Source organism: Rhinichthys klamathensis, unplaced genomic scaffold (genome assembly GCF_029890125.1).
Source record: "Rhinichthys klamathensis goyatoka isolate OS25496 unplaced genomic scaffold, OSU_Roscu_1.1 h1tg000092l_1, whole genome shotgun sequence".
NCBI classification, from domain to species: Eukaryota; Metazoa; Chordata; class Actinopteri; order Cypriniformes; family Leuciscidae; genus Rhinichthys; species Rhinichthys klamathensis.
In genome coordinates, this window is record NW_026606631.1 from 3,382,470 (window position 1) to 3,404,142 (window position 21,673).

General features: G+C 37.1%; 1 protein-coding gene across 2 annotated transcripts; it reads left to right on the forward strand.

Annotated features, from left to right (window-relative positions):
* The first annotated feature begins 10,849 nt into the window (after positions 1-10,849).
* On the forward strand, positions 10,850-20,436 carry kras (v-Ki-ras2 Kirsten rat sarcoma viral oncogene homolog). 2 transcript variants are annotated; one of them, XM_056252152.1, is made up of 6 exons: positions 10,850-11,223; positions 13,476-13,593; positions 14,774-14,952; positions 15,061-15,220; positions 18,381-18,505; positions 19,558-19,665. In XM_056252152.1, the coding sequence occupies exons 2-5, from the start codon at positions 13,483-13,485 to the stop codon at positions 18,498-18,500; spliced, it is 570 nt and encodes a 189-aa protein (XP_056108127.1). In that variant the 5' UTR covers positions 10,850-11,223; positions 13,476-13,482; the 3' UTR covers positions 18,501-18,505; positions 19,558-19,665. The 2 variants fall into 2 exon arrangements, with proteins under 2 accessions (XP_056108127.1, XP_056108128.1); XM_056252153.1 differs by lacking the exon at positions 18,381-18,505 and having other exon boundaries at positions 10,852-11,223; positions 19,558-20,436.
* Positions 20,437-21,673: the final 1,237 nt, after the last annotated feature.

The window sequence follows — 21,673 nt, forward strand, 5'->3', positions numbered from 1 at the left end:
ACACTCAAAACACTTGACCAATCACAACACACTGATCCAGCCGACCAATCAGAGCGCATTGAGCTTTTCGGAAGAAGGGGCTTCATAGAGAACTAAAGAACTAAACGAAGCGTTACTGACAGACTGGGAAGTGAGGAACTGCAATAATGTAAAATGTGTGGAAAAATTATGTTTTTTTTTTAACATTCAAGCATTAAAACCTATTCTAGTAGACCCCAAAACAAAATCAAGACTTTGTAAAAGGGCACAATATGACCTCTTCAAGTCAAAGACACCATGTTGACTGGTATTTCATTTAGCAAGTCTGTTCATCACAAATCTTTTGTAAGGCACCAGAGTACTTGAAAAGCACAACACATATACTTATATAGTGTAATTTCTTTTAACTTACCAGCAAAAGAAAGTCAAATGGGTTTGGAACGACATGAGGGTACGTAAATGATGACAAAACAACCATTTTTGGGTGAGCTACCACTTTAACGCTATTCTTTTGCTGCTTTATTTTCTTTTACGACTGATTCCCAACAAGAGTTCAATACTCTCTGTTCTCAACCGAATGTTTACTTTTAATGAAATATCAAAGTGGCATTTGTGGTTAGAAAGCCATTAAAAGAACTTTCACAATTTTCTAACCTTTTTTGTTTACTAAAATATATGATATCCATTCACTTTCCAAATCTGAAAAGCATCTGGCTAGGAACAAAGACAAGTTTTATAAAGAGAGCCTTTCCTAATCAGGAAACCTTTGTAAAAGGAAACGACTGTGCTGTTAGCAGGAGACCTCTGTGCTTCCAGATGGACACATTTCCTTCCTCAGATTTTGGACTAGTTTTCGTCAGCTCTTCTTTTTAAAGAAAAACAAGAGACTGCTGTCTACAAAATGATTCAGTCTTTTTGAAACAACAACAACTCACACGTTCCTAAAATAGCATATTTTCCAAGAAATGAATTGGCCATGAATCCGCGTTTTTTGTGGAGGTGTGCCGAGGGTGCGAAAAGGAGGAGGAGGATAACATGAAAAACAGTTGGCCGCAGTGTGGACGTCCCGCTGGATACAGTGAGACCAGCTGGACGTGACATTATGTTCCTCCCACTTCTGCGAACAGGTACAATTTTAGGACGATGGATTGGCAAACATGCACGCCTGAGCAGATCTTCAGCTTTGCAGAGAAAATTCAGTTTATTTTCTTAGCAAAGAAAACGTTTCACATCTGGGACTGGCGTAAGATCCATTTGCAGATGTATTGAAGCATTGCTGTTAATAAGACAAGGCAAACAGTTAGAGGAATAACCAAAGTCGTTCAACATAAGTCAAGCTTCACAAATCAGAAAGGCATAAGACGAGTGGAATCAAAAGAGCCAATTGAGAGGACACACCAATAGTGCAATAACACAACTGCCCAATTTTGTCTTCAAAGCTTTTGTTGAGAATGTCACCGGTGACGTTCGAAGCCTCATTTGAGTGCTTTGAGAAGGGGTTCACTTTTGCTGGGACGCTTCGACTATAAGTTAGTTAGTTAGTTAGTTAGTTAGTTAGTTAGTTAAAACCTTTATTCATCCCCACAGGGGAAATTCAGATGTCCAGCAGCATATAATGTGTGTAGACTACCAACAAGCATTCTCACCGCAATACACTCATAAACACACAAATGATAACAGTTAAGAATAAAAAAAATAAAAAAAATCACAAAAACAAACTACTATCATTAGTAGTAAATAATGCACTTCACACAGATCCATTATACAGTCTTATGGCGGCCGGAACAAACCCCCTCTCGAACTCGAGGGTTGTCAGTAGTTGGGAGTGTTTGGTTTGCTATAGTTCTCAAACTACACTACAATAGTAGACATGGAACCAGCTAGAAAGAGAAGGTGTTCACCGGTTTGGGAGTTTTGTAATTGTTCTCTAAGGTGTGTGTTTGTAGGTTGATTTCTCTGTCATGTCACTAGCCTAATTACAGTGTTATGTGTTACTGTGAGATTATATTAAAAAAAAGAAAGAGGAATCGATTCAGCCCGATGACAGTGGAACAAATATCGTTTTAAAACACAAATTAAGGTTTTCCCTCTCGTGTTACACAAACACTCCCACTGCCCTCTATTCAGTCCACTTTCATCTTTTATCCAGTCTAAAGAACTTCATCTCGCCAGCACTACAACCACTACAGAACCACTACACCACTACTTCCTATAACCCAAGGATCCAAAGACCCAATATAGAATCAACCTTATTAGAATTGGAAAAAATATAAAAATATAATAAAATTCACCAGCTGTTTCATTTGGTTCCACTAGGTGCAGAAATACTTTTTTGCATTTAGTCTATTTGTTTGAAAAGCTGCTGCTTTGTTTTTTAACTCCCCTTATTAATATTAAACAAAAGCTGTAATACAGTTTAAGCAATTCTTTTGTTAACATGCCAAAATGACAAGATTACACGGTCTACTTTCAAACAATTATGTCTTTCGCTCTCCCTATTTCTTTGAAGAAGTTCTAAAATCAATAGAAATCTGTTTTTTTCATTCGTTCATTATGTTTATAGAGCTTTGAGTTTGGCTCCAGAGGAGGGACAGGGACGATTTGCAGACTCTATGGGGCACTGCGCTGGGAAAGTAAAGCACTGCAGTAGCCAAAAACCACAGTTTCAAGACAGAGCTCCTCTCTGAAGGAAATACTACACCCGTCCTGCACTAATAAAATCGGCAAGCACACAAAATTATTTTTTGCACACAAACTTAAGCCTTCAGTTGAAGATTCTTTGTAATTGAAAAATCGAAACTGTTTGTTTATAGTTTAACGCCATGCCAGCTACCCCGGCTATATTCATGGCGAGAAAGAGAATAATTTAAAAAAATGATTAAAATATTGTCAATATAATAAAATAAATTAATTTAATGGTTTGCAATTACGAGGTTAACAGTTTTTTTTTTAAGTAAGATCAATTTCTTTTTCTTGAGATTACTTGTTATTGGCCGGGTTATGTTTCTCCATGTCGTAAACTTCATAACCTGATATGACATTTATTAACGTACGATCATTCGTACAATGGGATTGGCAGCATACGAATGTTTCATGAATCACACGTGAACCTTGCCGTTAGGTGATTTCTGCACATTTAAATTGTTTTGGTTTAGTTCTGTTCCTGTTTCCCTATCCTTGTTTCTTTGTGCATTTAACCCCTTAGTTATCTTTGTTCAGTGTTCAGTCACTTCTATATTGAACACAGTTTTGTTATGCATCTCCTGAGTTTCTCCTACGTGTCATCTATTGGATTTATGATTAAGGAACTGCTTGTTTCTCTGAATCTCTATTATGACCAAACCTGACATTGACATAGACATTTTTTTAAAGGTTCGGATAACTTAATTCATAATTCATCTTAAAAATAGCTCATTTAGCTTGAGATTAAAAAACAAAACTGCTTTTATCCAAAGCAGCTTACAGTTTGTATCATCAGTATACATTTTATCACTACGTGTTTCCTAATCAAACCTATGACCTTGCTATCGCCATGCTCCACCATTTCTGCTACAGTAACCCGATCATTTACATACAAGATATAATAACCTTGTGTTACTTTGCATTATAATAATCAAGCCAATATTATATATGCACAAATACATGCACTACCCAACAAAAAAGTGCCTTCTCAAGTAAAAGAGGCAGTACATTGAATGTCTCTGGTTTAGTGAAGAGACATATGGTGCGGTGGAACCCCCATAAGAGCTCTTCTGTCTGAGCCAAAATGGAAAAAATATGGTTTATTACAACTGAAGCCTTGGGGTTCTTGCCAAATTTCTAATTTTTGATTTATACAGGGCTTGGAATAGTTCAGAATCCAGGCTGCCAAATGCGAGGACATTCAAATCACATTTTAAATTGGGCCATAAATTTATACAAAAATGTCCCAGTTGGAATTGTCATGTAGCATTTGCCATTTCTTCATCACTATTCAGGAGTGAGATACTCAACAAATGTCAAAGATGCGACATTTCTTGCATGCTGCATATAATTTTCCTTCCATTTTGCCCTTCGGTGAGCAGATAAGTACTTTGTCCTTCATTTTTACTACCCTTTAGCGTCAACGACAACAGATGGAGTCCTGCAGCCAATAGTCAGATGCATTGTGGGGCCATTTTGTATTCTTTTCCTGCTAATGTAAAAGTGGCCTGCAGCCCGCTGTATTTTGACATTTTTCCAGGAGCGATCACTGAGGCAAGGAAGCCCAGTTAACGGATGACTTCACGTCTGCTGCATATATGTTTGACTAAATTAGCCAAAATCACAAGGGAACCGAGGTGGTCAGTACAAGATGTGATATCAAAATGTGTATCATTTAAAAATTGACCTCTATAAACAATGACACCTCAGTAACAAAAAATGAGATCACAAGACCAAAGTATTTGTTGTCTTTTTCACAATACAAGAGCAGAATAAAAAGAAAAAGCCAAGAACCTGAAACACAGAGCTTGGTGAGGCTAAAAGAGCCACAGTCGTCCAATGAAGCATTCAAATATTCCACATCTTTTAACTGACATACAAATAAAACTGTAAATGTAAAGGTTTGTCTGTTAAAAGTGACAAATTGTGATTATTTATAACACAACCTCTACCCATATTAGGGGATGTCATGAAAGCACAAGCATATGTCTACGTCAAGTGTGGAAATTGAGAAGTACTGGAGCTACACTGGCCATTTTGAACTGTTTCGTTCAGGTCACCGATCTTAATCAGGAAGAGACTGTGTTCAATTTGATTGCCGCCCCACCACGAGCACTCCAGTCAAACATCTGCACATCATGCTGAGCACAAGTGATCACTTAGTCGGTCTAAAACGAGCCCTGCAGAAGTCAATCAAGCACCATTTGTGAATGTCGTAATGAAGCACTTGAGTAAACGACTGTCCATTTGGTGACGGCACTGCTGGATCCAACTCTGACTTCATCATGATGACATCCTCCCACATGAAGACTAAACTGAGTTTGACTGATACAATGCCAAAACAGCATATTTATAGTGTTAAATAGGACAAAGAATTGTGAATATCTCAGGATATCACATTAATAAACTTCTTATGTCTTTTTATTTAATCTATACTGTAGTTGCTTTCAGACCATTGGTATGGAGTGAGAAGGACAGGCTGTTGTTTGTAGACAGAAAACAGGTATAAATTCTACTGGCAGTGTTGTGTAGGGTCTCTAAGGCTAACTATTCAACTGCACATCTCGAATTAACTCAACTGAGTAATATCCTCTTATCATTGCTCATACTTTCAGGCATTTTCATATGATTCAGGCATTCACATTTTCCATAGGGAATCACTTAAGTAAGATACCCAATGTTTTCCTGCCAATTTACCTATAATCCTTGTCCAATTTTGTGTGTAAATATAAACAACACACTTCATTTCAACCTGCTTATTAAAAGCATTTGGCAAGCATTTTTCTCTTTAGCTTTGTCCATGATTTAGAGAATAATTTGAGGTGCTTGCTAAGAGAAACAGAATGTATTATAGCTCATGTGTTAGTGATTTGAACAAACTTGTAATCCAAAATTAAATTTAGGATTAGATATTTTGTACAGGAGCTCACATTTTCTTCTTCAACTGCATTAAGACTAATATAGAAATATACCCTCCAAGTATTCCTTCATATGGGAAGTTAACTTATGAAACCTTACTTTTGGTTGTTAAGAATCAATTGAGCTAAACCCTAAAGTCTGAGGAAAGGATCAAATTAAAAACAAGTGATACAAGATTCAAGCTTCAGCATTAGTGTCTCCAAAACCAGAGAGAATGAGCTAAATTCTGGAGGAATGATAGTGTGTCGCTTCTATTGCTGAGCTATTTTGATTTAACCTATTATTCTGCTTGTACTTGCATTAGCTGCCATGCTACATGTAATTACTAGCAATTTATGCACTCTCCCATAATTAGTTGCAGGCCTTGGCTGAAACCGTTCCAAGAGTGAAAACACTCAGAGAAAACACTGGAGAAAGAGAAGGATGGATGGATGGATGAAAGAGAAGAATTGCATGAGAAAGGAATGGATGGATGGCATGACAAAAGGATGGCTGGATGGATGGAATGAGAAAGGGATGTATGAATGGATGGATAGATGGATGGAAAAAGAGAAGGGATGAATGGCATAAGAAAGAGATGGATGGAAAAAGAGAAGGATGCATGGCATAAGAAAGAGATGGATGGATGGATGGATGGATGGCATGAGAAAGGGAGGGATGGATGGATGGATGGCACGAGAAAGGAATGGATGGATGGATAGATGGATGGATGGATGGCACGAGAAAGGAATGGATGGAAGGATGGATAGATGGATGGATGGATGGCACGAGAAATGAATGGATGGATGGATGGATAGATGGATGGATGGATAGATGGATGGCACGAGAAAGGAATGGATAGATGGATGGCACGAGAAAGGAATGGATGGATGGATGGATGGATGGATGGATGGATGGATGGATGGATGGCACGAGAAAGGAATGGATGGATGGATGGCATGAGAAAAGGATGGATGGGTGGCATGAGAAGGGGAAGATAGATAGATATATGAAAAACTAGATAAAAGTACATGCTACATAAAAGTAGCATGAAATTAATCCAGATTTGATACTCTAATTGTTCTGAAGTTACACAATCACTTAATATGATTGAACAGATCAAAATTGAATGTCAAACCTCAACGTCCGTGACCAAAGAAGACATTTAGGTATGAGGATGATCGATGTTTTGATTTGATGTTTGAGTGATTAAGGCCTTACATTTTGATCTGTTCTTCATAGAAAGTGATCATGTTGCTTCAGAATATCTCAGCCGAGTCCTTCGGATTACCTTCATTCTACCTTCGAGCCCTTATTGAAGCTTGGAGGTATTTTTGGGTCCAATTGACTTTCAGAATATGTACATAAACAGCTGAAACATTCTTCAAAATATCTTCCATTATGTTCCAGAGACGAATGAAAGTCATAGAGGGTTGGAATGACATGAGGTGAGTAAATAATGACAGAGTTTTCTATTTGTGCGTGAACAATCCCTTTAAGCGTCTAATACTGTATAGTGAAGTTACTAGAAAGATTAGTAAGTGACTAAGCCATTGTGGAGGATTGAAGGCATGCAGGCGGTTATCCGAAGACTTGGGCCTTGATTTGACACCATGGAAACTGATAAGAGTGAGGTTACACATTCCACACAGCTGGCCACTGAAGGAGATAAGACGTTTCTAGTTCCCTCTCGCTCTCTCTAAGCAAACACATGGAGTTATGTTCATAACTTATATGGCTAAGAAATGTTATTTAACTACATGTTTTGAAACTAAAGATATAGTTTTTTCCTGGTATTCTCTTATATGAGCTACTACAACAGAGTATGGATACATATTTAAACCTCGTGTTTTGAATCTTGTTGCTTCCCCGAGGGAAAATGAAGGTGCAAAAACAAACGCAAAGTGGAGAAACGACACAATCAAACTGAGCCTTGAAAGACCTCCCATCAGCCAAACACAGAGGAGAACTGTGTCCTCACCAACCGAGTCTCTCATCTGGGACGACGGAGGAAGAAAAACAAACCTTTTCCCCACCCCAGTAAAAACAATAACCTGAGGGGATTAGAAGAAAGTGAGCGAATTCACAGTGAAATCTCCAAATCTTGCTCCTAGATCCCTTGGGTGTCCTAAAATATACGTCGCTATGCTTGATTCCTTCATGCACATTTAGCCTGTAAGAGTAAAAACAATGAGGTGCTTTCATGGAAGGTAACAGGAAAACAAAGCTTTCGAAGGGAATAAACCGTGCCAGGTTCTAAAACAAAGTGCTTCTCTAAGGACATTAGATGGCGAGAAGAGTCCACCTACTGTGGTATTTAACTACAAACCAGCAAGAGTTTGTTGAGTCTCAGCTGAGACTGTGCTTTAATAAACTTGAGCATATCCATCGACCCCCCTCCCAAAACCCCCCTCCGCACCCACAGCTAGGACGTCGAGACTGGCAGAATCGCAAACATCTGGATGGCACGTTTAGCTGGATATAATACTGCCTTTGTTCTTTTGCCATGCTTGTGATCAGCGGGCTAGCTTTGAAGGACCAGCCAAAAACTGAGTTACGGGGGTACTGGATGAAGTGTCAACGTGACTAAGTGGTTTATTAATAATCTCTCATCGTACCACTTTCAATAAAGTAGTTACACACTGTGAAGCATTTGCATACTTGAGGGAAACATAAAAAGTGCACTAAAGGAACTAAATGAGTATTTTACGGTCGATATAAAAGACAAATAACCAAATGATGAATGAACCAATAAACTTTCAATTTACATACTAATTAATTTGTACAGATTTAAAGGATATTGCATGTTTAATTAGCTAGATTATAGGCTGATTTGGTCCAGAAATAATATTGTCAAATAAACAAGACGAAAGATTCCTACAAATATTGATGTTCTGAAGCAGACTGATTCTTCAAATATTAATAATCAAACATAATCATGTGGCAAAAAAGCTGAAAACAACAACAGTAGATAAATAATATGACCAGATGTATGTAGGTATACTGGTTAACAAACCACTGAAAATTCACAACTATTAACTCATAATGTAATCTCGCGTTTTGTGTTGATGTTAATTGATATGATGCTTTTGTATACAGAATACTAAAGACATGCTGTTTTAATACTGTTTTTAGTTAAATAACAACGAATTTACATTACAAGCCATAATCCGCTGATAAAACTTGAGATCAAATTCAAGACTTCAACTGTAACGTTACATTGTAAATATTTAAGGTTGTGATGCTGAATGCGCATGATGGACCTCGGAGTAGGCTAACTACTGTATTTACATTTACATTTATTAATATTAAATTGTTCCGCATACGAAATTTTCTTACCTTTTTTTTTTGTGCCTAAATGTAGAAAAATATTTATCCACTTTTTGTCCGAGACGATGTTACATTGACCAAAGTTTGTGCAACAATTTAAAGGACACTATCTATGATGTTCAGGTTTTTGACCTGTGTTAAATCTTACTATAAAGCTCTTGTCGCTAAATATAAATGAAATGCTCTTGTATTTTGTCTTTGTTCACAGCGCAAAAGTCTGAGAAAAAGAGCGGATTTCATCCGTTGGGATCGCCGCCCCACCGGAAAAAGTTTCCTCGCTGTGCTGCAGCTCCATCCGTGCTAGTATGTGGAAAACACGACCATCTGATCTCACTCGCCGTATTCTCTCAAGTCCCGCCCTCAGTTTGATCTTTGTTTGCTATGATTGGTACATCTTGCGAATGTCCCATTATCTGTCCAATCAGAGGCAGCTGTTGAGAGGCTCCTATTGGCTCATCCTGTCGCAGGAGGTGGGACTTGTGTGAATCCTGGTGGGCGGCGGCAGCTCTTCCTCAAGATTTAAACTTTTTTTTGTTTAATTGTATTTATTTGCATACTAAGAAGTATTGTAATTTACATAATTTAAATGGCAAGGATTCCAAACGAAAATAGAAATAGAAATCAACCCACGGAACCTCTATTTAATCACGCGGTGATTGGGCCATTCTGCAGCGCTGAGAAAAATTATTTGCACCACGTGACAATGACGTCAAGGAGTTTCTTTTTTTAACTCTTTTTTTTTGTTCATATATTTTTTTATTATTAATGCCATGAACCAGACCAATACAATGATACACAATCATTCAAAGTAAAAATACAAAGTAACTAAAGTAAAATAAAACAGTGCCAGAGGACAAGAACAAGATTATAACAAACAAAAGAAAAAGGGTGCTACTTTAAACAACATAATACCTGCTTACAATGCTACAAGCTCTAATTGCCTTTTTACTTGTGCAATTACACAAAACAGAACAATGACTCTTACTTTAAAAATGATTTCGAGCTTTAATGAGTTTCAGAAGCGGTTTGAATAATAATTTACAGCTTTTCTTTTTCTGTTGTTATTATTATTATTATTATTATTATTCCCTTTAATTTATTTTACTTTCATTATTTATTTTATATATCATACTGCATTATTCTCTTTTTCTACTTGTCTGAATTTGTTCAATATTTTAAACGACTGTTGTCATGTTCATTGTTTGTAATGTGACTGGCATTTAAATAAATAAATAAGTTATAATAATATTAATAATTTACAGCAGAATAATGAAACAAAATCTTTAATTTAAACGCTTGGATACAGCTAAAACAACTTTATACAAACAAACCCATAGATATACTGACCCCTTGTGTCTTTTGTGTTTTTAATTGTTTCACCTAAAATATAAATTCCTGCTTTTTTCCAAAGTTTTGACGTTATTTCTTTAAATATTTTGAAATATATTAATGTCTTTATTGTTCATGATGTTTTACTGATTTTTTTTTATGCGTTAGGCATAGTTTTTGGTTACTACAAAAATGATGATTTCAATTATGTCATTAAATCGTATTGCTGTGAAATAAAACATTTCTTTGTAAGCTGTAAATATACCAATATTTTGCTTTTCGCATTTTTTTTCATTATAAAAGAAGTGAACATTATACAATACGTGTTTTGTTGTTGGATTTCCCCCCATAATCTTCACTTTGAGTTTTTTTTTCCAATTTTGTGTATCAGTGGACTATATTTTCATTAAAGTAATTGAATAAGAAAAAAATGTATAGAATGAAGTATCGAGTCAAACAATAAATAGGCGGGTAATTTGTATTATTCGATAATCATAGACGATTGGCTCTTGCACACCGTATGCAAATGACCTAATTGTGACTGACAAGTGATGCATCCAATAAGAATGCAGATACGCGCTGACGTACGCACGTACACGTTCCGGTTATATTTAGGGCCTATATAAGCACCAAGCCAGTCCATACCAATACTGCCCTAGAGCTTGTTGTCAAAAGCCGGTTATTGCCTAGTATCGAATATGTGGTAGCACATTAACGTGTGCTATTACACTAAAATTAAAGTGCGTTATAGTCCGTCGTATAACCATATTCAGACTGGACTCGCCAGTGTTGATTATTGGCTAGTTATTGATCAAGCCCTACACAACATCTCACTGAAAGGACACCGATCTGGATTATTTGTATCTACAGATGTTTCGTCTACTATAATGCAAGATGCATGCTGGTGCTCGGAAAAGGCTGCTCGACTGCTTAATACTTGTCCTTTTAACCGCCTCCACCTACTGAAAATAACCGTAAACAGCTGAAAATCTTTGATATTTTGGGGTAAGTGATGATTTTGCAGGACGCAACAGTGTGTCCGCCCATATTTGTGTATAACCGCCTCTGAGCGCAGGCCATGTCGCCCAGAAAAAGCCAAATTTATCTGTTTTACGTGGGATATTGTTGGGTTTCAATCCTTTAAACACTTTGACGGGATTGTCAATGGATATATGAGGCTTTATACACGTTTTTTAAATGGATAATACCATTATGGCAAGGTCATGATAAACGCTTGAGTCAATAGAGGCTTTTCAGACGCGGAACTTACTGCAAACCCAGAGGTAAAAATTATTACAAAAACTGTTAACATGTATGTTTACCGTGGCGATTAATTGTGTAAAAGTAACTTACGTGAGCGAATTGGTTTAATGTGAGCTTTGTGTATTATTTTATTCCATTGTTGTATTATTGTCATATCACGCCCAAGTGAAATTCGGGCCCTGCGATATAATGGCGCTTAACTAACAGTTATACTTCTTAACACTGAACTTGTCTTAACTTGATTTAAAATCTAAATCACTTTGTTTTGTTGGGGGTAAGTCCTTTAACCTGAAATGTTGCGTTTAAGATTTAACGGATTCAAGTTCGTGGTAGCCTGGCTGTTGAATCGACTCGTCTTAAATTAAACGAACACGATAAAAAAAAAAAAAAAAAAGTTGTGTTTTTGTGGACCGTGTGTTGAAATATATTGTGCATTTAGTAATCACCTATTCACTATAACTTACACATATTGCTACAATGTCGAATGATGCCAAATAGTGGTATTCTAGTCAGTTTCAGGTAATCGGTTTTATCGAGTTATAAATACGACGACAAATAAGTTGATGTAAAAAGATTTGTAACATTTTAGATGGTACTACTATATAGATAAATAACTTCAAATTGTTACATTTGTGGACTCTGCTGTAGTGTAATGTCTAGTGAATTGATTGTTTACTGTAGATTAATCGGTTATGAGTTAAAGTAACGAAAAGTAATTCATAACTTCAAAATCGTGGTATTCTATAATCATTTAAATTAGTTTATTTAACTGGTTTCTTTGTTGTATTAAAGTGATTGAAAAATATATTGTAAAAAATAATACAGCATGAGGTAACATTAAAGATGAGACAGAGTGATAATATAGGCATGTAACTTCTATAGGCGTTAACAAATTATATAGCCTACTTCTCATATATACATTGCAAACTGTAGTGAATTGTGGTTTTATGTTGATTCAGTTACATATTATTGATTAAACTGTTTTAGTTATATTTTTTAGAAGTAAATGGTTCAGCTTTAGGGTTGTGTGCACGACACCGCTTTCAACTGGAAACGGAAGACTTTCTATGCGTTTTGACCATTCATTTCCACAACAACTGTTTGGGGGCCTGACAACGCAAACTTTTGAAAACGGGTTTCAAAGTGCATGTTTTTGAAAACGATGCCTTCTCCATGTAAACTACATAGGTCCTGTCCCAAATGGCACCCTAAAGTAAATACTCGCGGTCTTCCTACGAGTCTGCACTTTCGTGACGTAAAGCCGCTTTGACTGTCAGGAAGAAGTCCACTGCGGATGCGGGCATCGAGGGCGCATGTCGGCCACAAAGGGGGCGCTCGCAAGCAGCCTTCTGAAACCTAAAATGACAAGTGGGACACCCTACGGTCTAGTGGACTAAATGGACACGTGCACGAGGCAGCCATTGTAAGTCCACAAGATCGAAAGTGCATATGAAGTGTGCCATTTGGGATAGGGCCATAAAGGTGAATTGGTGACATGTTTCTTGAAAAAGAGACACTGCCAACTACTGGCCTGGTATGCATAATACAGCCTTTTTTGAGTCATTTTCCCATATCCGTGTGAATGGGGATTGCTTTGACAATGTTGTCGTCTGTTTTTAGTATGTCGTGTAAACCTACCCATAGTTATTAATATGGTAAAGCCAAAAGAGGAGTGTATAGATAAGCGTTCATAAATAGTGTTTAAATTCTCTTGTATTGAATGTTGGGTCAGTTGAGTAGACCTGGCATTTTAACTGTAAATGAGATGTAAACCTTTAGTCTTGCCTAATTGTATGATGTTGTAGTTTAAGGTTAAACAGAAAGGTTGTATCACTGTTGTGCCCTTGCGCAAGATTGTTAGACTAACACAGGGTAATTATATGAGCAAGCTATAGCAAGAAAGACATTTTTAGATAAATTATGTATCGAAAGTGGAATTAAAACAACATCTTGAACTGTTCATTGATTTTCGCCATGTTGTTTTTCTGCTGCAGGTGAAGAATGACAGAATATAAGCTTGTGGTGGTGGGTGCTGGAGGCGTGGGCAAGAGCGCTCTCACCATCCAACTCATCCAGAACCACTTTGTGGATGAATATGACCCAACCATAGAGGTGAGCCATGGGTACCGCTGTCAGGACGCTCACTTTCTACTGCCACACAAAGCTGTGACACTCACCCTTATGTAAATTTGCATCCACAAAAAAAGAAAAAGTACTGTTAAATGTTCCAGAGTGCTATCCGGTTATTCTGGTTTTAAAGAAGGTGGTTACCAGGTGGAATGCCTTTGTTTCTTCCCTTTCAGTTTTCTGCCATAGCGTCAATTTTAAACCTCTGGCCGAAAAGTGTAGTGTAACACTTTAAAGGGCCTTTACACGATACCGTTTTCGTAATTAACCCCACAGCGTTTGTCGTTTTTGTGTGAACGGGGATCGTTTTTACAAAGTTATCCTCTGTATAAAATACGAAAACGTTTTTCCATGTACATAGTAGTTGTGAAAACTTGCCCTAAAACTCGTACACACTTGTTTTTAGTGATTTCCATTTTATGGCTGTCAGATTTCAATAAAACCATTTTTGGGATATTTCAGGGTTCAGTATTTTTAGTCTCGAGACTCGAGACTGACGGCAGAAGGTCTGGGCTCTAAAGCAGGTTTCATTGGTGGCTTTACATGTCAGTCAGACGGACTCTGGGCGGTCCTTGGCCAATCACAGTTTGCTTTGTTTCAATTGATGTCCCCACAATAACAGTAGTGTGTGACACTACTTTTATTCAGTCTATGCTGTGAACTTCACATACTTTTGATAATCCAGCATTTAGTTGATCCTAATAAGCTCTCATTGTCGCAGTTGGAAACAGGACAGCATTCTTCCATGAGGGTGTTTGGCATCACAATGACTTTGAACGTGACACAATTTCACCCTGAAACCACACTAGTCACATGACATTAATAGATTTTAAATTAAGACAATCTATTTTGTCATTTAAAAGTCGAATTTCTTCCCCAAAGTCAATAACATTTTTAGAGCTTCCAGAAATAAGAAAAAAGATGCGGTCACAATTGTGACCGGTGGAAATCCTGTAGAATTCAACCAATCAGATAACTTCGAAACTCTTGAGTCATTTCCAATTGTACGTGTCATACGCATCAGACGTTCAGCTCAAGGTCCGTGGGCTCGACGTCTGAGTGAGCCTAGAGTATTGTCATACGGTGATTAATTGGCATTACAGGACCATTAGAGTTTGGCACGGTTATACTGCTCCACATGCTCAAGGTCATGTCACTTGTGCAGGACTCCTACAGGAAGCAGGTGGTGATTGACGGGGAGACGTGTCTTCTGGACATCTTGGACACTGCAGGTCAGGAGGAGTACAGTGCCATGAGGGACCAGTACATGAGGACAGGGGAGGGATTTCTTTGTGTCTTTGCCATCAATAACACCAAGTCCTTCGAGGACATTCACCACTACAGGTGAGCCAGAAACTGAGTACTGTGCAGATTCAGGTCTGTAAAACACTAAAACACCTCACGAAGTCAAATGAATTGTAGATGTGTAATATTCTCGGTGTGCTTTTGCAGAGAGCAGATAAAGCGAGTAAAGGACTCGGAGGACGTCCCGATGGTCCTGGTGGGGAATAAGTGTGATCTTCCTTCCCGCAGTGTGGACACCAAGCAGGCTCAGGATTTAGCACGTAGCTACGGCATTCCCTTCATAGAGACCTCAGCAAAAACGAGACAGGTATGGAAAACATGGGCGGACGTGTATTGAGTACAAGTGTGTTGGACAAATCAGTGAAAATAAAACCAGTTTTGACAGTGACTACGTTTACATGTGCACCAATAATGTGTTCTTTCAAATAATGCATTTTTCAATATTCTGAATATGTGCTAAGAATTGGTTATTTTTATCGCCATTATTCGCGCTCCCCAGTGCACAGCACAAATAATGAAATTGCATACAGTAGGTGTTACTGGCCACTTTGTTACAAATGCTAAATGCATTTCTATGGACGTATTGGATTTATTTATTTATTTTTTGGGTGACCCATCTAAAAATGTCTTTATTTCAACTATTTTGACCATCAATATACTGCATTATATTCACGTCATGCAACGTTGTCGATTTGCTAGGTTTTTTTTTTTTTTTTAGCACCCCATAAATGTAATGCTTTCTTTACCGCTATGTTTATGAAGCTGTGCATGACAAAGTCATCACCGATTAAAGTGTTTTCAATGCATGTTTATTGCGATGTAAATCTGCATATGCCACAGTTTACTACGATTATGAGCTTGATCGCATCAGTTTGATTTAGAGCTGCACGATTCTGGATAAAATGTAAATCACAACAACAACAAAAAATCAAAAATGGATCACGATTCTCCCACGATTCTGAACAGGAAACTAAACAAAATAACATGTAATTTACTAGACGTTCTGACAAAATTTATTGCAGACTATTTAAAATGTTTAATCTAATTGGGGGGGGGGGAACGTTTGAATGATTCAGTGACTCACTCACACATACTTCACTTGTTTCATTACTGGATGAATCAGTGTTTTTGAACGAATCACTTGAATGAGTGATTTGATGACAAAAATATTTTTTTTAACAATTACTTGTCGCCACAACGTAATCGATACAATCTTTTTTTTTTCTTTTTTTTTTTAAGATTTTGATCACTTCCGTAGACATCAGTGTTTATCAAACTATAAACTTCTATCCCAGATCTTCAGTTTTTTTATATTTTATTTTTTTATATGACACTGTTTTGGAAAGACTGTTTGTGAAGCAGTGTCGTACCTACACATGAGAACTGCTCTCTGGGTAAACGACAGCGGCAACACGGATAACAATGTTCTGGTGTGATTTTTGTTAAAGGTTTAATAGACCTTTGTGTCTAGTGACGTTTGTGAGACTTTTAGGAGATTGTGATCTTTTAACGATAATCGTGCAGCACTAGTGTGATTTAACTTTACCTCATGTAAACAATATTTCAATTGCAATATTGCCTAAATCTCATAATCGCATTATGAGGGTGCATGTAAACATGGCCATTGCAAGACTTTTATTTTTGACCGATTTAAAGCTGTTTTAAAGACAACATGAAATCAAAATCAACAAATGTCCATGATCATATAGTGAACCATTCATCATTTAAAAAAAAAAGTTTTTTATATAATCAATTTCCTCTTCTTTTCTCCACCTCTAATACAACCTTTATGCTGATGCAACCAAGGCCACAATAAAAACTAACCCATAATTTGACAGTACAACATTCTATTCAATCAAATTCCGATGGATAAAATTACCCATCCCTACATCTATATTATTTTGCTCAGAAATGCATCATGGAAGTTAAATGAGTTTTTTCATGTTGTCTTTGATACCATGTTAATATATTGTGGTGTCAAATGTGATTTGAAATCTCATTTATATTCAGTCGACCAAAAACATATAGAATGAATCTCCCTTTCAAGAACATGTCCGGGTCCCATTTCACCCACAGTTTTATTTTTTTAAGCACATTTAATGTACTTTAATTCAAATGCATTTAGATGTAGGCCTATACTGTAGATCATTGTAGCATTTCTTGTACTGGTTATTATTATTTTTTTTTTTTTTTAGGTAACTGTGACCTGGACTTTGTTTTGTTTTATTCACACACCAGAATTGCCGTTCGAATGTGTAGAATTGTAGGAAAGTTGTCCAGTTGCTTTACACTGGCTTCATGCATGAGTTTCTGACTAGCTTTATGAATAATTAATCAGGTGCACATCACTGAACACAACTGATCTGGCTCCGGGTTTGTGCCTGGTCTCTCGTGCATTTATTATCCTTTGTCTGTGTTTGATTTCACCTTAAGATAAATTAATCCTTTAATGACTAAGAATGCAGATTGGATTGATTTGATCAAGGGTTCAATCACTATAAATCAACTGGGGATCTTAAACTGCTCTATCTGTCATGTTTAAAAATCAGGGCAGACGCTCTGTGCCTCCCTCTGCAGTGCTCGAATCACAACTCCGTGTGGTGCTGGGGAATAATAAAGGCTTCTGAATTCATTTCTTTTCTCTGTTTCGAGCCACACATGCACTGCTGTCTTCAATACTCTGGCTGCAAGCTGAAATAAAGTGAATTTGAAATTAAACAAATACACTAATTCTTTTTTAAATCCAGTGGTGTTCAGGGACACAACTAAGGGTACGTTTACACGACGACAATGTACTAAAACCGTACTAAAGTTGTTGTTTTTTTGGTCTTTGCATTTATGAAGTTTCACGTATAGACGTCAACATCGTCAAAACGATCCCAGTTCACGTGGATCCGCGAGAACGACTGGTCGTTGTTATTCACATCAGGCCAATAGATGGCGATGTCACTGTAAAGAAACACTACCTGCCTATAGGCTGAACATGTAATACGCATGTCACGGTTTTCACAAATTTGCATCTTTGTAGTTTAAATGCAGACGATAAAGGTTTTGTTTTTAAAAACTTGCGATTTGAAACCCGTTTTCAAAGGATTGCTTTTTCAGGCCCCCAAATGCTGTTTTCATAACTGACCGGAAAAACGCATAGTGTTCCGGTTTCGTTGAAAACTGTCGTGTAAACGTCCCCTAATTGAGAAACTCTTCTATAATAGTGCAAAGATACTGCATGCCATCGAATAACCTGGCTTTTTTGTGAGGAAAGTTGATCTAAAAACTTAACTATGCCAGATTCCCTTTAAATTTCCAGAAATAAGGGGGTAAAAAAAACACCACTAATTATGCCAGCACTATGTGGGGGAACTTTTTAGAGTTTCAGTGGATTCCTGAAATCCAGTTGTGACCGTTGTCCCTTCTCAGTAATGATGTGCGTTCCTTAACACTGAAGGGAGTTGTGTTTTGCACTGCAGAGAGTGGAAGATGCCTTTTATACTCTGGTACGGGAGATCAGGCAATACCGGCTAAGAAAACTCTGTAAAGAAGAAAAGACGACACAATGCATCAAGCTTAAAAAATGTGTTTTGATGTGAGAGGGGTAAGTTTGAAGCGCTGCCCGTCTGCAGTCCAGGTGTTGGGTTCGACATCTGCTGTACACTTTTCACTTGTTCTTGGGTGAATCTCACGAAAACGGTCAAAGAAATAGCCGGGTCATATTTTACCCCAAAATTATACCATTGCATTTGGGGGGGGGGGAGGCCATTTTACTGTCATTACTTGCACTCGTCGTTCCAAACCCGCAAGTCTTTAGTTCATTTTCGAAACCCAAATTTTTATATATATATATATATAAAATCTGAGAAGATTTGTCCCTCCATTGACAGTCTATGCAACTACCACTTTGTTGCTTCTAAAAGTTCATAAAGAGATCGTAAAACTAATCCACATGAATTGAGTGGAAACTCACATTTATTGATTGATTGATTTGTAATTGTTGCACTGAATTCAATGCAAATTTTAATTAAATACATTTCCAAAATTTTTGTTGTCCTGAATTGAATTAAAATTGTCAGGAATTTATTAATTTGCATTCTTATTTATTTCTGTCCTGAATTTAATGCAAATTAACACATTCCCGACAATTTTCTCTCTATTTATTTACTTATAGTATTTTGTACTGAATTTAGTTCATTTGAATTTTTAAAATGTAATTATTCAGAGGGATTTCCGTTTTATTTATTCATTTATATTTCACTGATTAATTCATCCTAATTGTAATATTTATTTAAATGATCATTCGAGGGGAATGCGTGCTTGACTGACTATCATAAATGTCACAATGCAAAAAAAGAAAATCCTCTAAACATGTTTTATATCAAAATATAATGTTTGATTTTTGGGGTGAAATATGACCGTTTCTTTGAGATTCACACTCTTATTTAAAACCATCACTTAATTTCTTTTACTTTTCACTATATTCTTTCATAAAGGGTTTGGTGGACATGGTATTTCTAACACCATGATATGAGACCAGTTTTAATATTGAGTCTAATGTGTGGAATATGGCTGCAAAAAGTTGGGCATAGATCTGTGAAATATCTGTAATTCTTCACATAATCTGAAGTGCTTGTTTTCCCTTTTGTTTTGAAGGGGGTGGACGACGCGTTTTATACTTTAGTCCGAGAAATCCGGAAGCACAAGGAGAAGATGAGCAAAGAGGGCAAGAAGAAAAAGAAGAAATCCAAAACAAAATGTGTATTAATGTGAAACAAGCCTTTCCTGTCATTATAGACTCAAAAAGAAAGAAAAAAAAGCAAGTTCCACAACTGCATTTTGTACATTACACTAAATTATTAGCCTCTTCAGAATACAGAATGGATCCATATTCTACTTGCTTTCTTAAATGAAATAAGCTTTACTTCTCGTTCGGTGCCAGTTGCCCCTAAGTGTTGGTCCCTTGACACCTTGAATGGCTTATTTTATCGGGTGGGCTGTCAGAACTGGTTTTTATTTTGCAGTTGGTTTTTCTAGAGTAGTTTTCTAAAGGTGTGGATTTAAAAGCACCTGTTTTTTTTTTTGGTGTGCTGTACGAGAACTAGCCGTGTAGAGGTTTAGACAGGAACTTTGCATGTGAGTCGCTTGATTTTACAAGGAACTGAAACTTTGAGGAATTATTTTTGAGGACCAACACTTCCTGGGCGGTGTTTTGATACATTATCACTGTGTATGACCCTGCCTTTGGATGTCCCAGACTTCCAAAAAAAACCACCTGCATGTGAACTTCCATTGTAGTCGGATAAACGCCCTCTCTAAAGCCATGGTAATGTGTATATATGGTGAACTCTTAACCACGTTAACCTTATTTCCCTGTTTGCATGCTGTGTTCTGTTCTTTAAACTTCCAGGGAACGGTAATTCGTTGAATACTGTATAATAACCACTGTCGTGTAGAGAGGATTTTCTCAGCTGGTCCGAACTGGCCATTATTAATATTTCTGATATTTTCCATTCTTAAAATCTTCTCTTTTTTTTCTTTAAATAAAATAACCTCAGTTGGTTTCGAGGCCATGCGGTGATAGCAACTCAATCTAAAATCTACAATAATTTCTCATTTTGGTGCACATGATTGTGTTAAGGGATGATGTAAAGTAACAACAAAATGGTGATTAGGCTCTAGATGCAAAAATACGTAAGAAGAAAGAAATTACAGCAAAATAAGACATGAAATGTTTAATTGCGCTTTTTATCCATCACTACAGAAATGCAAAGCTGCAGTTGACCAATCAGAATCAAGTATTCCAGAGAGTGTGTAATAACGATTCGAAACTTTCTTTTCTGTAAAGATCTACACTAGTGAAAGCCTCACTTCTGCATTCAGAGGAGGATTTTTATTATGTATGAATATTTCCCTCTTGTGCCCAGCCAAACTGCGCCTTAGATAATTACATTGAAATGTTTTTTGCTGGGGGGGGGCGTTTACACGACACTTTTTATGCGTTTCGGACAACGACAGTGGCGTTTTGGGAACAAGTTTTTGAAAGCGATACCGTTATAGTCTCCGTGTAAACTACAAAAACGTCAAATCGGTGACGTCATTCGCATGCGTATTACGTGTTCAGTCTATAAGTGCGTGGTTTTTCTTTAGAGTGGCATCGCCATCTACTGGCCTGGCATGAGTAATACAGCGTTTTTAGTCGTATCGCGGATCCTTGTGAACGGCGATCGTTTTGACAACTTTTCTGCCTGTAAGAAAAAAACGTTTCTCTGTGTTACGTTGTCGTGTAAACGTACCCTAATTTGAGATTGGCGAACATCACTTCGTATTACCGTAGTTATTCGGATGCAAATGTAGGTGGAAAAAGGATTCAAACAAATGCCTTGTTGGTTTCTAATGCCATCAACCATCATTACTCTGTTGGTTCTACAAGCCCAGTTATATTTAATTCAAAGTGGCAGCCGTGATCCAGTATACCATGGTAAAATGTGGTTATAGGGCAACTTTTCAGCCATCACTCAAACCAAAGAGAGTGATATAAAGACGACTTTTGTGTGGCAATACTTGTGATGTCATGAGATGATGTCATTTATAGGAGATTTACAATACACAAGCAGAATCTTGCTTTAAAACCTTTTACCATGCGTCCTTAACCGTCACTAGTTTTGCTTTTCTGATCATTTGACTGTATGACTAATACCGAGAAATCGAAATGCTCAGTAAATCAGGATGTCCGCTCTTATGCAAAGTTTTAAAGGATTTTAAGTGATTT

What these genes read in the sequence shown, in the direction of transcription:
- kras (XM_056252152.1), top strand. Translation starts at nt 13,483, where the DNA reads ATGACAGAATATAAGCTTGTGGTGGTGGGTGCTGGAGGCGTGGGCAAG. An exon ending in AATATGACCCAACCATAGAG is followed by an intron (nt 13,594 to 14,773) that starts GTGAGCCATGGG and finishes TCACTTGTGCAG; the next exon opens with GACTCCTACAGGAAGCAGGT. An exon ending in CCTCAGCAAAAACGAGACAG is followed by an intron (nt 15,221 to 18,380) that starts GTATGGAAAACA and finishes TTTGCACTGCAG; the next exon opens with AGAGTGGAAGATGCCTTTTA.